Consider the following 16,289-nt stretch of genomic DNA (forward strand, 5'->3'; position numbering starts at 1 on the left):
ACAGGTGATTTGTAATTGCAGCAGTCTGTATGTATACCTGATCTTAGTGCCTGTCAGAGGAAAGAAATAAGATGAAAGGTGTCCAGGAAGCATTTAATTTATCTGGCAAGAAACACTTAGAGTAGTAAAACAATCTAGAAGCATCTAGAAAGAAAAAATAGTGGTTTGGTTGGTTTTTTTTCTAAATGCAGCTGCTAGCTGAAAAAAATGAATATTTTGTCTTGCATATCTTGAAGCTCATTTAAAGCCAGTTCTCAACTGAAAAAATATTTAAGTTGACCAACAAAAAAAAAAAAAAGAAAAAAAAAAAGAAAAAATCAGAATTAAAATATTTTGAGCTTTCTTTAGATGGAAATCTGGGGTTATGTCCATTCTTGATGCTCCATGCATAGAGATGGATGGCCCAGGCCAAGTCTCAACCTTGGCGGCAGCACTCAGACTTCACAGGTGCTACTGGAGTATTCCATTTGCAGCACAGTTTCACGTCTGCAAGTCTGAGATGCTTCCCAAAGAGAAAACTCAGCCAATAAAACCATGCTTGCATCTGGCATATCCTCCGTGATTGCTGGCAAAACCCGTTCGTAATACAACAAAACCTTTAAAGCTTTGGGGGGATAAAAAACCCCAACTCACAAAATCTCATTGAAAAAGAGGAGCTGAAGCTTCCCATGACTTCCTTTGGGCACAGCTGGCTGCGGTTGCTTCCAATAAACCACGGCTGAAGTTTCCCAGGGTGGAGGCTGCAAATTTGGAAGCAGCAGAGATCTGAGCTCCAGAGAGCAAATGTGGGGGCTGGGGCTGCCTCCCCCAGGCATGACACATACTTGCTCCAGGGCCAGGTTTCCATGAGCTAGGCGGGGGGGTGGATTTATTTGGTGGAAAAAACCACACGTTTCCCTCTGCCCTGGGACCCAGTGTGTTCCCAGTAGCAGCTTGGTGAGGTGACACTGTCCCTCAGGCATCCTGTCTCCTCCTATGGCCAGGGTCACTACTCAGGCAGGACTGAGCAGCCTTTGGTGTGGCCTTAGGGCATATGCATAAGTGCAAGAGTGGCCCCATGAAGAGAAGCATTTGAGCAGGTGTATGGATGCTGAACTTTTGGTGTGCATGCACAGCAATGGGTACACATGTATAACAATACACATGCAGGCAAATTTTAAATACAATCAATATTCAAATAAATGCTCTCAAATGTCATTTAAATATATTTTTGAAGGAAGCTTGCCAGCAAATGGGATGCACTGAGCTATTTCAAATACCACAAACACCTTATCCAGTGGTCTGCAGTGCTCAGCGGCCTCTGTGCCAGCTGGCAGGAAGGGAGCAGCTGTATCACACTGCTTCCCACTTCACAGCTCTCGCTTCAAGGCCTTAGCCTGAATAAAGTGTAGAAATCATGTGTGATGTGTTTCCATACGGCTCACCCTCCCTCCCAGTACACATGCAGCAAAATGTCAAGGTTACCAATCAGGCTCAGCTGTATGCAGGGATTCTTATCCACACAGTGCTTTGGGAACTGAGAAAAGATTGATAATACTTATGCTTTCTGCCAGTGCTGGGGTGCTGAGGGCAGTGCTGGGCTCTGCAGCCCTCCTGCCTCCCTAGGGCTGGGCTGCCTGTGCTGGAGGCTGCTCTGATACAGTGCAGCTGCAACCTGGTCTCAGCCTGTGGGGAGAAGCAGGGGATGAGCAACAGCTGGGAGCAATGCTGCTGTAGAGCCACCTCTGCTGTTTAGGAAATGCATTTAAGCTCAGGTCCTCAGCCTGGTTCCTTGTTTGACCTATTCTGGCTGATCTGGGATGTTTCTGATGGACCCCTGTCTGCTCTTCTTGCTCAGGTACTGGTACACAGTGCCCTACATGGTAAGGTCCTAACCTCTTCTTCCCAGCCCACTCCTCCTGGTCTTTTTTATTTGTGGTGATGAGGACTGAATAGCAGTCTAAAAAACCTAGCAAATGCAGATTAAAACTGTAAAAATACTCCATGGTAAAGTGAAATGTGTTTGATGCTCCTGTGTGGACCACATCACCTGTCAGTGTTTAAATTGCATCTCTCTGTGGACTATTTTTCAGGGCTGTGTTCCAGCACTGGAAGTCACATCAGTGTGGCCAAGCATATAAACCCTGGGACATTCCCTTTTGGAAATAAAGTAAGAAAGCAAGTACAGGGAGCATGAATTAAAAAGCCATGCTACTATTCCTAGATACTTTAAAAATGATTTTGACTTTGGCAGGCAGTTTTTGTGGCTGTGTTTTACCTCATGTTTAATTGTAGCTGTTGGTCAGGGCACTGATGCTCAGAGATATTATCTCTGGGAAAAGGTTGCAAAATGGGTGTAGGTCCATCAGGATGAAGGAAAAAAAATGCTTAATTGCACTCCTGATGTCGCTGATGACTGTGTTTCAGCAGCTTCGCTTCTGGCTCCCTGTGAATGGGGTGGTAAATAAGGACTCTGCAGAAGGGCAAATACAGCAGGATCTACACAGCCCAGAGACTACTGGAACCATTGTAGAGAGGAGCTCTGTGACTCCTGTGCTCTGGAAACCCTCTGAGGCCCTTCTGTTCCCCGTAAGTTGTCTGTCACAGGGACAAAGAGTTTAAACTGATGACTCTGTGGAAAGCAATTTGGATCAGGCATGAGAGAGAGGGAAAGCGCTGCCACCAAATCCTTCTTTGCTGTGGTACAGGCACAGGACACTTCTGTCTGTTGCAAAAACCTTGTTCCTAGAATCCTAGAGTTTGGGTTCCTACCATCCTAGGGTTTCTTATCTTCCCACCATAATGACCTACTTAAACTAAATCAGCAAGCTGAAGAAGGCTTTTGTACTTTTGTGGCTGGGTGACATCTTATTGTTGTGTATCATAACGCTGTGGGTTTGGGGTTTTTTTTACAACTTTATTGTTGGCTCTGAACCTGTGATGTGCCCCTGCTCTGCTGGTTTATCTCTTTTACAGCCTGTGGAGAGTGGTGGATGATTAAACACTGGCAGCCTAAGCCCCAGCTCTGGTTGAACCGGGAGAGATGCTATTGAGTTCAGCAAATTTCTGTGAATTAAAATGGCAGCCTGACAGCCTTGAGAGTGATTTGAGATTGTTCCCTGAGTTTTCATGGTCTTTGTCCCTGTGCGGCTGTGTCAAGGTCTCCTGTAGTAATACGAACCTTAAGAAGTTCCATCCAGAAGCTGTGGGATATTCCTAGACCTTGCTGATGCTCTGCATGCTGTGGAAAGCAGGTTATACAATATGATGGTTAGGTACAAAGACTATGTGACTCATGCATAGGTAGAGCTTTTGTGAAAGCTGGCATGCAGATGTGAGCAAGCAATGTAGGTGTACATGAAGATTAGGATATGCTTATAAAACTTGCATCCCTGTACCCTTTTAGGGTATGTTTCCGCATTCATGCCCTTGTGCTTGTATCCATCCATCTCTCTGTGTACATATGTGGATACCAGTTTGTGCATGCACTAATATTGTCCAAAAAGCAGATTCACGCCCAGTGTGCAGTAGAACAATTCCACACTCTTGGAAGTGATACCGAGGTGATTCAGGCTGGGGTGCTTGGTGGACTGTTACACAAATCAAGTCCATGAATGCAGACCCTCTTTGTTACATTTATACACAAATGTTACAAGGTAGTACACTCCCAGTTACAGTGATTGGTTGTAATCTACATATAATCATAATATCTGCTGTGTCATTCCTTCTAATCACCACCTATGCTCAGAGGAGGGGGTCTTAAACTGGCCCAGGGTCTTTTTGACCTTTGTTGTGATTTTAAGTATTATAATGAAGGTAGCTCACTTTAGGACAGCTTAGAAGTTAGCTCTTTTGCCAAGTTAGGTAACCAAATGGTCACTTTGCCAAGCTGCCAGATAACTCATCCTTTAGTGCTTTGATTGTTCTCCTTTGTTCCTTCAAACACAACCAATATCATCAGTGTTATCATGAAAAGCCAGGCATGAATTCATTGGTGTGATTTCAGCCCTGTTTCAAGTGTGGTATGAAGCTTGCAGCTGGCACAGTTGGGTGGAGGAGGCTGCATGAGCTCTGCATGCTGGTGAACTTATTTCACATTAGAAGTCAGTGGGCGAAAGTGGGTGGCATGTCACAGCCTGGGCTCTGTTATGTGTTTCCTGCACAGGCTTTGCATGCAGGGCTGGAAGGCTGGACTTCCTCAGGCAGTACTGTGCTTACGCAGAGCTGCCTACAAGAAGGACAGTGCCTGGGCAGCAGGGAACTGCCTACTTGCCAGTGTGGGTACGGTTGGAACGCATCAGCTGAGTTATAAATGGACCTGGAGCTCAGTGGTTCCCTGGATGAAATTTAGCAGCATGGCAAGTTCCCTCATGTGGATGGATTTACCAAAAGATGAGGAAATGCTTAAAATATAAACCCCAACCCAATTTCCTGCACCCCAAAGAAAACCCCAAAACTCCTGCTCCAGGAGGGATAGGGCAGAGAATCAAAAGAATGTAAATCCCACTGGTTGAGATAAGAACAGCCCAATAACTAAAGTATAATACAAAACTACTACTACTGCTACCACTAATAACGATAAGGGAATTAACAAGAGGACAGAATATAAAAGGGGAAAACAAACACGAGGGATGCACAATACAACTGCTCACCACTTGCTGCCAACTGATACCCAGCCCAACCTGAGCAGTGATCTGGGCTTTCCGGGTAACTCCCTCCAGTTTATGTATTGGGCATGATATGCTGTGGTATGGAATACCCCTTTGGCTAGTTTGGGTCAGGTGTCCTGTCTCTTCTTCCTCCCAGCTCCTTGTGCCCCTCACTCTCACAGCATTAAGGACTCAAAAGTCCTTAATAGGGGTAAACATTACTTAGCAACAACTAAAATGCTGGTGTGCTGTCAGCACTGTTCTCAGAGCAAAGCAGAAAACACAGCACTGCACCAGCTGCAGAGAAGGAGAAAAATGACTGTTACAGCTGAACCCAGGACACCTTCCCTCCCCCAGAACTGTCTCATTTAATGTCTGAACCTTCAGCTCCTGAACCACTGCCGAGCATACATTTGTCAACAGGATCTATGTGTGTGGGACTGTTCCTGGAGAGCATTTGCTCATGACCACTCTGCTGTGTGTTGAAAATTGTTGGTAAACACCCTTCAAAACTGCAGCACCCCCTTGTAAGTGGATAAAATACTCCCTGCTGGGGGAAGGGACAGCATATACTTACAGACTTTGCTGGGAAGCAAATACTATCTGGAGATAACTGCTACGAAACAGCAGTGAACAGCGGCTGCTGAGGAAATCTGCTCCTTAGCTTTGCAGGCATTTTAAGCAATGTCTGGGGTTCCGTTTGGCCAGAATGCTTTTCTCACCTTCCCGTGGTGGGTGGTGGCGTGTGATGCTAGGCAGCATTGTGCGACCCTGCATGTCAGCTGGTGCCCGTGGTGCACAGACGCAAACAGCTCCTGGCCAAAAGTCAGTGGGGCGGGATAGAAACGTTTAAACGCTTCCTAGCATAGTGCGTGCTGTGGCTCTGCGGCTCGGCAGAGAGGGAAAGCGCGCAGCTCCTGCCTTCCGCATGCCCAGGCGCCTGACTTCCCAAAAGAAGCAAGGAGTTGGAACCCCGCTGTGCCCAGGGGATGTTGTGCTGTTTTTCCAGCCAGGAAAGTAACCTTTATTTTTTCTGTTTTTTGTATGTGGCAAAAGGCATAGAAGTTACTTCATGGAAATGAAATTCATCTACATCAATTAAATAGGGTATTTATTTCCCGCTGGCCTTGGCTTTCCTGAGGGTTAATCCTTGTGAATTTATACATTGCTTTAAAACTTTGGACTTCTCTGTCCCTTTTTTGATCAGCTTAGATAATTTATTTCCAGCTCAACTTGTCAAACAGTGACTCCTGGAAGTGCTGATCACTTGGACCAGCCTTTGCAGTCAGGAGAATGGGTATTGGAGTTCCAGCTCTTCTAGGTACTAGATAGATAGAAAAAAATCAGGTTCTAGCTGACTAACCTCTTAATGTCATGAAAAGCTTAGGAAGGCCTTCTACTCAGGTAGGGTCTCCTAATTGCCTACGGAAGCAGGGGGGATTAATGCTGGCTTTCTGTCTCATTCCAGGTATCAGACTGGGGACTCTCCAGGACTCTGTGTGTGTCTGCCATCCAAAACTGAAGGGGAATGCCCGTCTCTGCCTGTCTGCTGCGTTTTCCACCTTAAAACATCGCTGAGGGATGACTTCTTAGGTAACCTGTAATAAGTCTGAAATAGCATTTATAACAACAAAACAGTGGGTTCTCCCCCATCCCTTCACCCAGGCATCCCGAGGGATGTCTGCTTGGGGTGTAATTAATGCTGAGACCAGGCAAGAAAACTTGATGATTACTTATGTCTGGGTTAGTGCTAAAGTGGTGATTCTCAGCAAGACATAGCTGTCTTGGCTGGCACTTAGCATTGCTGTTCTTAGTTGCTTCTCACATAGACCTTCAAGACATCAAACGTAAATGTGAGATTTCACAGTCTAATAAACTTTTCTGTTTACTAATTAGTTTGAGTCCACGAAGCCCTTGAAATAGCAGCCTATCCTATGCAGTATGCTTCAGCCAGACACAGAGCATCCACCACGATGAAAGTGCTGAGCACTGAACCAGTCCCATCCTTCAGTGGGATGCCTGGGCTCAGGTGATGAACGTCAGAGGTACAGAGCCGTCCCTCTGACCACCGTAGAGCCTACAGCTCACAGCCAGCAGGAGGCATCGATCCCTTCCAGCAGAAGACCTTGCCTTCAGGTTAAATGCTGCTGTGAGGGACAGTAATAAAAAAGATGTGCTGGAGCTGCTGGAGAAAGGGGCAGATGTGAACTCCAAAGTACAAAGTGGCTGGACACCACTGCAGAGTGCCGTGCAAGCTAATGAACAGGACCTGGTCTGGCTTCTGCTGTGCAAGGGTGCTTGTCCACATGCCAGGAAGGACAATGGCAGCACTTGCATTTACTGAGGGAGCAATAGTAGGAAATGTGAATATACTGGAGCTACTCCTTGATCGTGGGTTAAATATTAATGACGATGGTGACAATGGCTTTACAGCTTTCATGGAGGCTGTATGGTATGGGAAGGAAGAAGCTTTGAAATTCCTGTATAGCAAAGGAGCAAATGTGAATTTGAGAAGGGTAGTTAGTGAAGAGAAAGTGCATAAAGGAGTGACAGCACTGACGCATGCTTGTAGGAACGGCCACTTCTCAGTTGTAAAAACTCTTGTCCAAGAAATGGGGGCTGACATGAACATTTGTGACAACAAAGATAGGAATGCCTTCATCCATGCCCTCAAGGAGGTTTGTGCCAAGGAAAGATAAGAGTCAGGAATCTCCATTGGCCATTTCCTGCTCACCATGGTGTTGATGTGAACAGCAAAGATGAATGTGGGAAAACTGCCCTCATCCTAGCTGTTGAAATGCAGAACCCAGATTTGGTGAAAGCCTTACTGAAGAAAGGTGAAATAGATATGGATGATGCAGATGAGGAGGGCAACACAGCACTGATGGTGGCTGTAGCGAAAAATGGTTACAATATAGCAGAGTTGCTGTGTGAAAAAGGAGCAAGAACTGATACTTGGGACCTTACAGCTGTTGCAAATAGAAGCTGTGCTCCTAACGTGGCGCGTTCTCTTCACCAGTATAATGCCAACTTTGTTCCACAAGCCTTCAAAGACTGGGAGCCAAAGAGCAAATGCTGGAGGGATCAGCTGAAAAAGCTATATAAAATATATATGGCAAACTGAAGACATTTCAATATATCCAGCAGAGAATTCAGAACACTTCTCAAGGTGGCATCTACCTTGGGATCCGTAGTGGGACAGAGGTGGCAGTAAGAATAAGCTGCAGTACAGAGGGTGACAAAGAGAAAAGGTTAAGTGAACAATGTAATAACTGTGAACATCTACTGAAGGTCTTCCAGTTTGAGAAAGCAAAAGGCTATGTGTACTTATGCTTCCCCCTCTGGGAGAAAAAATCTTGAACAACATCTGCAGGAACCAGAAGGCCAAATGGATTGCAGGTGCTCTGAGGATGGTCTTCCTGGCAGTGAGAGAGCTGCACTCCCTTGGATTTGCTCGTCAGGATCTGCATCCCAGCAACTTTTGGTAGGTTATCCTTTGCTTTCTCAGCATTTTGATTTTGCTTTCTTGATGTCTGTAGTTTAGAGAAGATGTTTCATAGCTGTCTGTAAAGAAACAGATGTCTTTATGCAGAATTGGGTGTCTGTGGCATTAGATCTCCTCTTCGAGTGAGTATAGGTACGTTTCTGGATAGCCAAAGAATGAACAGAACTTTACAAGTCTCAATGGATCTCTCTTCCTTTCCAGACCTTTGCAGTCAGATTAACCCACATCAGATCTCTTCAGAGAACTGTTTTCTAAAGAAGGGGCCACCCAGAAGTCAGTGACAGACTGTTACATTTTCCACCATTAACATTTCCCCCATAAACTTTGTTTATTATTTCCTCAGATTTAGATGGCAAAATTTACCTTGTGGACTTCAATAATAAAAGGAAGTTGATTGAAGGTAAACAAGTTCTTGTAAACTCAGATTTAGAGGTAACTTCTCTGCAAATCAATGAATGGTTTAAAGTGTCAGGTATTCTCCAGTATTTTCTGTAGCTGGGAATCCTAGGGGGAAGCCTTTCTGCATCCTCAATTAGAAACCACTTTGATTTCTGGGAAAGCCCAAAGCACTGCCTCAGGATGATAGTGGCTAGCATGCAAGGCTATAGCTGGTGATGGGATATCCAGAGAACCCTGTGAACATGATTATGGCACATGTCTCCTCTGTCTTTGTGCATACAGCTTCCAAGTTTGTGTTTCCATGTATTTTCAGACTTATGCACATCTATAGGTGCATGTGCGTGTTCACATACACAGTTAGCTTATTTAGGAATAACAGTCCTTTTCCACTCGGTAAGAAGTTTCATGCATCTGGCATGTGAACAGTGATGTGTTTCTTTGCAGGCCCTCAGCAGTCTTGTGCTCTATGTTTTAACGGGGTTAGGAAGCCCCTTCAGCAAGTCAATGCTAAAGATTTAGTTGCTGATTCCCCAGATTACAAAGAGGCTCTGGATCTTGTAAGCAGCCTGGTGTCTCATGATGAATGAGGCTTGGAAGGTTTTAGCAAACATCTGTATTTCTGGAGCAAACAGATGTAAGTCCTGGGAGTGCAAAGGGAAAGTTTTTGGTAGGAATTTGCCTGTAGTGCTGGGAACAGCAATGTCCTGTTGAAGCTAATGAATCATCTAATTCCACAGCAGGTTCAATTTCCTGAAGAATATATGGAATAAAGTCAAAGATCTCCACAATCGGAAACCTGCCTTTCAAGCTCCTAATGTTACTGAAAGTTTTCCTTGTCCATGGTGGGCCAAGGAAGTAATCCTCTTCTCTTTGAATCAGTACAAGGTTTGAGTGAAACATTTAGGCAGAAGCTTTTCCTATTTAGGAAAAAGCACCATTTAAAACTTTAACTGGAAAAAAGTAGCTTCAAAAGTAGCAAATACAGATAACTGAGGGAAACAACTGAATTTAAGCGATGTAATAGGAGTACCCAAGACTAAAAGCATTGGTGGTAAAGGGAGCTCTGTTGACTGGGGTGTTAGTAGGGGATGCTCATGATAGAATTATCTGGCAACCTTCAAGGGTGTTTTTTGGTGACCTCTGGCCCTTGCTGCCAGCAAATTCTTGGCAAATATGTTTTGTTAGATTGGCTCAAAAGCAGTGAGACCAGGCTTCTTTTTGCAGGGAGCATCTTGGAAAGACATGCTGCACGTGTTTGAGAGATGACAGTCTTGGCTCAATACAGCAGCCCATGTGGTCCTTTCACCAGTGGCACAACTGGATCAAGACTTCCAAGTCTCCCCCTGCCCTAGAGGCATGCATGAAAAATCTCCTGTTCTATGTTGACATCCTAGATAGGAAACAGCAAAATCAGGGGGTCTGTGTGGTACCTGCCTTGCAGAGTGAACTCTTCTGCTCATGCTGGGGAATATGCTTTTAAGAGTCACAAGATTTGCTCATGCAAGATGATGTCTCTGCAGAAAGGCAGTAGGTGTGGTGAGTGGAGGTAGATGTGCTGCTTTTGTGGTGTGTGAAAGGCAGAGAATCATCTATGTGCTTTTTTTTTTTTTTTCAGGTTAACAAAGATGTTCTGAACATCATGGAAAATCCCAAGAAAGGAAGATCATTCAAATATAGCAACAACGTCACTGACCTACTGAGGTTCATCAGAAACCTGAATGAACATCCAGATATCAGGTACACGTTCACATCCTTGCCCCTGCCACAGCTGCATTGCAGGGAGCATCTGGGTATCTGGAAATGTCAGGGAGTTTGAGGAAAAATATCTTCAGATGGTTTTCCAGAAGGGAGAACACAACTGGGATGTGGGAGAAAGTCCATTAGAGCTCATATCATTAGAGGGGTCATCTCTTCTGGCAGCAAAATAGTGTGTGAAAGATCGTGTGTCATGGCTGCAAGCCATCTGGAGTCAGTCCTAGGTATCACCTTCCAGAGGGTAAGAAAAGGAACTTAGATCATCTCCCACAGATGACCATCCTCAACCAGAGCCTTCTGTTCCAGAGGATGGCAGCAGCTTCAGAGAGTTGATGGCATTCCCTCTGCATCTTAGCCCTTGCAGAGCAGGCTGTGGGGTGGAGAGGTGTCCATGACAACTAAGGCAGGTCATGGCTCTGCAGCAGAGGACAGCATGAATGTGTCTTCTCGGCTGTTATTTTTGCTGCAGAATGGTGTTTCTTGCCATAACTCCGGAAGGGTTTTTAGATCCCTCTTAAATATTAGTATTTTCCTTTATACTTGTGAAAAGCCTTCTTATCTACCTTTCTAGTATTTCCAAAGTGCTGATGTTTATTGTGCTGAAGTGCATTGAGATATGGATCATGTAACAGCACAGGTCCTGTTAGAAGATCCTGTTAGGAGGTCTTGACTCCTAAAAAGCTGCTAATCTCTAACCCCCTATAGTCATGGGTGCTTAAGCGTGAGGTTAGAGGTGGAGTTTGCTCCTAGTGATGGTTTCACTGAGGCTGGTAGCCAGCACTGCTCTTCAGTGAAGATGCAGGTAGGATTAGGCAGATAGAGGTGATGGAGAAATAGTGAAAAAAATTAATTTAATAGCTCAGGGAAGGTATAGAAAAGTTTCAGCTCAAGTATTTATAGGAAACCTTCCTGTGTTATCAGAAAGCCTCTGGAATGTTTTGGGGTTTTGGGTTGGTGGGTTTTTTTACGGGGGGGGACACATCGTTGGTGTTTTTGTTTCTGTTTTTGTTTTCTCTGCAAGGGAGGAACCAGGGTATCCTGGATATTTGAGTCTTTAGGCAAGCCTTAAAAACCTGGTTTGGGCTTGTTCTTTCAGGATCAGCAACAAAATAGCAAACCATGCTGAATACTTCTTGAAGCTTTTTCCAGCACTTACCATTTATGTGTACAACAGTTTGTGCCAGAATCCTGAATATAGTCACTTTGCAGGCATTCAGTACTCTTTTCTGTAGGATGTCATTGCCTCCTGTCCCATGTCCAGTCCCACCATCACTGCCTCATTTTATGCCCTATTTCTTCGTCTGCAAAAGAGTTGAAGAAAGTGGGTAAGGAGATGGGAGAGAGTAGATGCAGGGACAGAGTGTGGAGGACTTAAGCTGAGAAACTGAAGATGCTTTTAAGTGTTTGGTGTAACAGGTTTTGGAGAGGAACCAAGTTGAGTGAACTCAGGTCTGCCTTGACTACTCTATCTGGCCTTATCTGCATCTGTAAGGTACAGATCAAGGCTCTGATCCTTATGGAGAGCAGGGAGATGTGGGACAGTCCCCATAAACCTGATATGTCTGGGAGGCAAGAGAAGAGCTCAGGCATTGCCAGATGACATTGGACTCTGCTAAAGGAAAAAGAGTTCAAGCTCCTTGCTAGGGCAAATACTCCCTACAGCTTGTACTAATGAGCTGCTCATCTAACCCTAGAAAGACAAGAATCCTCTTTTCAGTCTTTCTGAAACACAGCAGCCAGAAAATAAGATGCCTAGGCAATGACTCATTATTCATCTGATCGTTAAAGGCACACTCAGGCCAGCCTGCTGGGACCTGAAGGACTTCTTTTGAGGAGCACAGGAGATGTTTCCACAAGGAAGGGGTGCAAGGAGCACAATTCCACGAAACTGCTACTGTTCCTGACTCAGCTGAAGAAGGTCACTGACATCAAAGGGACTGCAGGAACTGGCTCCTCCTGGAAATGACAAGGTCTGTTGTGGCAGGCTGCATCTGCAAGGCTTCAGCACTTCCTGTCTCCAAACCAGTGCCACTGTTGGGGTATTAATGTCCTGCCAGATGTGGCTCAGTTGCACAGCACTGGTGCCCATACAGCTGCAGCATGCAGCCAGCTCAGAGTGGAGGCTTGTAGCACAAACCCATTTCTGAAATCCTACAGCATGCAATGTTTGTCTGATTGTCCAAGGGCTTGCTTGTTTCTCCACTAATGCTCTGGTTTGCACAATGATTACATGTTGCGTATGGAAATATTTCTCAGCTGTTGAAAAGATTTTTAATTTTTTTCAAACTGAGATTGTTATTCTTTCAATTAGCCTGTGGAGACCCAAACTTGGAATAAACTTGCCTGGAAAACTGACCGTACACTCATTTATGCATGAGGTTCCTGCATCCTCTCTGCACAGAAAGAGATAGTCTGCAGCACTGTAAAATGCTCAAAAGGCTGGGATTTTTGGCCTCCCTGTGGAGGTGCCTTTTGGTTGCTTAGGTAAGGTGGTGGATGGTTTTGTCACTGTTCAGATGAATTCCTTCTGGCCTATATGGGTATTTGATGGGAAAAGATGATGGGAAGTACTGAAGGCTTCCTGTCCTCAGAAGCAAGCTGTCTCTTGTGAAATAACAGGCTGAATGGTGGGGGGTTTTGCATTGTTTTTGTGGAGTGAGGGTGAGGATTTCATGGATGAGTTGAGGTGTGAAGATTAGCATCAATGCTTGCATATATGTGTTTGCATACATGTAAAAGTCTGGGAGTGGATGTGTTTAATCCATCTCTACAAATGAATGGGTGTCCAGAATGTATCGAGCCTACACATCTGGTTTAGCTGTGTATGATTATAGATATATTTACCTGCAAACTAGGAGGCATTGCTGTGCATGAATTGGGTTGCAGACTGCCATACATATGCTCATGGCTGGTAAGGTCCATGTGCCAGCCTGCATCAGTGGTCCTGGCTCAGAGCAAAAGGTCCTTCTGATGGGTCTTGGGAACCTTGTCAAAAATATGTGAATGTAACAAGAAAGCTTGACTGTGCCACTGATGAGATGCTAATAGAGGAAATGCAACCAGGAGTACTGACTCCTCTTATGTCAATATTTTTTTCTTTTCCATTCCTTCTTGCTCATTTTTTCTTGCTCATTGTCTCTTCTCATGGTCAGAAAGCAGGAGGACACAGGGAGGTATATGTCCAGGCCTCAGCAGCATTGGGAGCAGGGATAACATATGGAGCACCATGTCACCATGCAAATGTGGCTCAATGCCACAGCAGCATGTTTCTGCTCTTGCATAAGGAGAGGTGAGGCAATGGGCTGGGCTCCTTCAGCCTGCTGTAAAGCACCACATTCCTGGCTTGCTTTGACCTTTGCGTGTTCTTGCATTGCTCCTGCTGTTTTGCTAAAGGGCTGTGACTTGGCAGCTTTAAAAGGCTGTGGAAAAGCCTTCCTGAAAGTGGAGACCTCTCAAGGGTGTCCAAACCAGAGCAATGATCAAACCCGTGGAGGCTGTGACCCGTCTCTCTGGGGAAATCAGGCTGCTGGGAAGAATGTCCAGGAAAGGCTTGTGTGGTCTGCAGGGCTGTGTCTTGCTTTCCGAGAAGCCAGAGGTGTGCTGGGAGGCTGCTGTCAGAGGGGAAACTTGATCCATGCATAGTATCTGCAAAGCTTGCTCACAGGGTGTCAGCCCGCATGAACAAGGGGGGCATGTGGGACTGGACCAATGCCAGGGAGAGCACCAAGCCATGGAAGGCTGCCTCTCCTCCTTGCAGGATCAGGGAGGATGGGTGAGTGCTCAGTCAGAGGCCAGGCAGGATGGAAATCCAGTGGCAAGGTCAGCTGGAAAGTATTGAAACTGGGTAGTAAGGCAGTGTCTGAGGGTGCAGCCTAGGGATAAAGGTGTCCTGGGGAGCTGGGGGTAGAGCCAGCTGCCACAGTTAATGCTGCTTGATGTGCTGATGGCTCCCAGCATCAGTGCCCACCTGGGAGGTGCTGCCTGCCTTTGCCTTTTACAGGCAGGCTTGCAGACTATGCTTGGTGCCTAAGGGCATGCTGATTTGGCCCTACATGCTTCATTCCCCTGCTGTCATGCCTGTGCATTGTCTATTTGCTGTGCCTCTGCCTTTTTCCTCTGCTCCTGCAGGCAGCTGGCTTAACCCCATGTGATGGGATCAGGTGCTCCCCATCCTGTCACTTTCGTGCTGAGGATATGCTTGTGCAGAGGCATGGTCCCAGGTCAATGTGATTCATGTGATACACTGGGAAAAAAATCCAGTCTGCAGATGCAGTGGAGTGAAGATCATTTTGGCTGTGGTTTTGCTGTGTTGAGCTCCAGGCACATCCATGAAGCCTTCTAGGGAGTGGGCTCAGCTGGGCTTAGGCTGCAGAGCCTGAAGTGTTAGTGAGAAGCACATAAAAATGCAGCTAGCTTTTGGGGATGAAGGTTTTTGGAGCAAAATCAAGTTACACCACAAGGGCAATTCTGAGGATCTGTTTAGGTTGTAATAGTGGCATCAGCTTCCTAAGTCCTTCATTTATAGAAATCTGCTTAGATTTGTTCAGGTTTTCTGATCCTCCAGAAGCAAAGTGTTGATAATCATAACTCACAAATATGAAACATGTCATTATCTGCCTTAAATACACCTGTGTTATTCCCAGGATGCAGTCTTCTAGGATCTAAGGGTTAAAAAGTGGCTAAAAATAGCTCAAAGTTACAAAGCTGGGAGCTTGCTAGGGAGCTGTCAGAGTCAAGGTGCAATAAAAATCATGGTCTTTTCTTCATGAGGTCCAAAGAACATTTGGGATTTCTGCAGCTTCCTGGTGACTAGGCAAAGCCACTCTGACTCAATTTCACCTGGGAAAATGGATATGATATGATTCTGTTAGTGCTTCGTAAACATACTAGCTGTTAAAAATAACATTCTGAGGCCTTGAGTCAGGCATGAGTTGATTTTGATTGGAAAATCAGAAAGGCTGTGGCAAGGCAGGCACCATCTCACCACTCAGGGACAGCTGAGTAGTAAGCCAGGTGGGCTCTCTTAGCATATCCACCCACAGGAGGTATTTAAGAGTGAAGAGCTGAGATGAGGTTGTGAGCCATGCATATCAGAGCAGAGCATCCCCAGTCTCCTGTGGGAAATGTGGCTCCTTGCATAGCAGGGCTGGAGCAGCTTCTAGGGGTGGGTGATCTTTGAGGAGCCCCTTTCTTAGGCAAAGTGTTTATTGTGACTGCTTTCTGGCTTTAAGCACCTTCCAGACTGGGAAAGACCTCAAAGGTGCTGGTGTGCTTGGGCTCGGTGTAATTTGTTTACACTGTTGGTGGGTCCTAGCTATGTGCAATGCAGTCTTTTACAGGTACATGTAAGGAAGGAGACTGTTGTGTGGGTAAGGGTATCAGCTCAGGTGGAAATACATGCTGTGGCATGTTCCTGATGTAGTTCCAGAGGTGCAAGCTGCTATGCTGTTACCAGGCAAGCTGGAGGATGCTGTGAATATTTTTAGGTCTTACTGCTGATTAAGTGCAAACTATGCAGTGTGATTGGGCTGTGCAGAGCTTTCTTGGAGCACACCCCTGTCCTGCTCAGTGTGCACACTATGTTGGGAGTTCTGTTCTTCCTTGGAGGTCTGTCCTTCCCCTGATGTCTGCCAGGGAAGGGAGAGATGTTGCATGAGTGGCCACGATGCAACTGCTGATGGAGGCAGGGTGCAGGTGATAAGAGATAAGCAACATGGCTGTGTGCTCCTGGGAAGGTGCTCAGGGTATGGAGAGATGCAGGAACTGGGCATTTTCTGTGATTGTTACTGGACATGGTGGGGGTGACCAGCATACTGCAGTGACCCACACAGTTGGCCTTTAGGTTTTAAGGGGTGTTGTGGCTCTGATGCTCCAGGTGCTTATACTGGTTTGGTCTCGGGGGAGGTAGACCGCTTCTGTGACCGCCTACCTGCTCTGAAGGTAGAGCCTTTTCTCAAGACTTTAATCTGAATCTGGGGAAAACAACACATACAAACTTCCTA

The 16,289-nt window shown here is 45.8% G+C and overlaps 1 protein-coding gene across 1 annotated transcript; it reads left to right on the forward strand.

Moving 5' to 3' along the window:
* The first annotated feature begins 5,556 nt into the window (after nt 1–5,556).
* On the forward strand, nt 5,557–11,723 carry RNASEL (ribonuclease L). The gene is given in 16 exon segments (XM_061345769.1): nt 5,557–5,645; nt 6,097–6,221; nt 6,616–6,742; nt 6,744–6,960; nt 6,962–7,361; nt 7,364–7,738; nt 7,741–7,976; nt 7,978–8,027; nt 8,029–8,112; nt 8,261–8,265; nt 8,477–8,565; nt 8,977–9,010; nt 9,013–9,166; nt 9,270–9,387; nt 10,148–10,269; nt 11,384–11,723. Coding segments are annotated over 16 exon segments (2,361 nt in total). The 3' UTR covers nt 11,520–11,723.
* Nucleotides 11,724–16,289: the final 4,566 nt, after the last annotated feature.

The sequence above is a fragment of the Neopsephotus bourkii genome, unplaced genomic scaffold (genome assembly GCF_033783945.1).
Source record: "Neopsephotus bourkii isolate Nb327-2 ecotype Australia unplaced genomic scaffold, CSIRO-AGI_Nbou_v1 NB_234, whole genome shotgun sequence".
Classification (NCBI taxonomy): Eukaryota; Metazoa; Chordata; class Aves; order Psittaciformes; family Psittacidae; genus Neopsephotus; species Neopsephotus bourkii.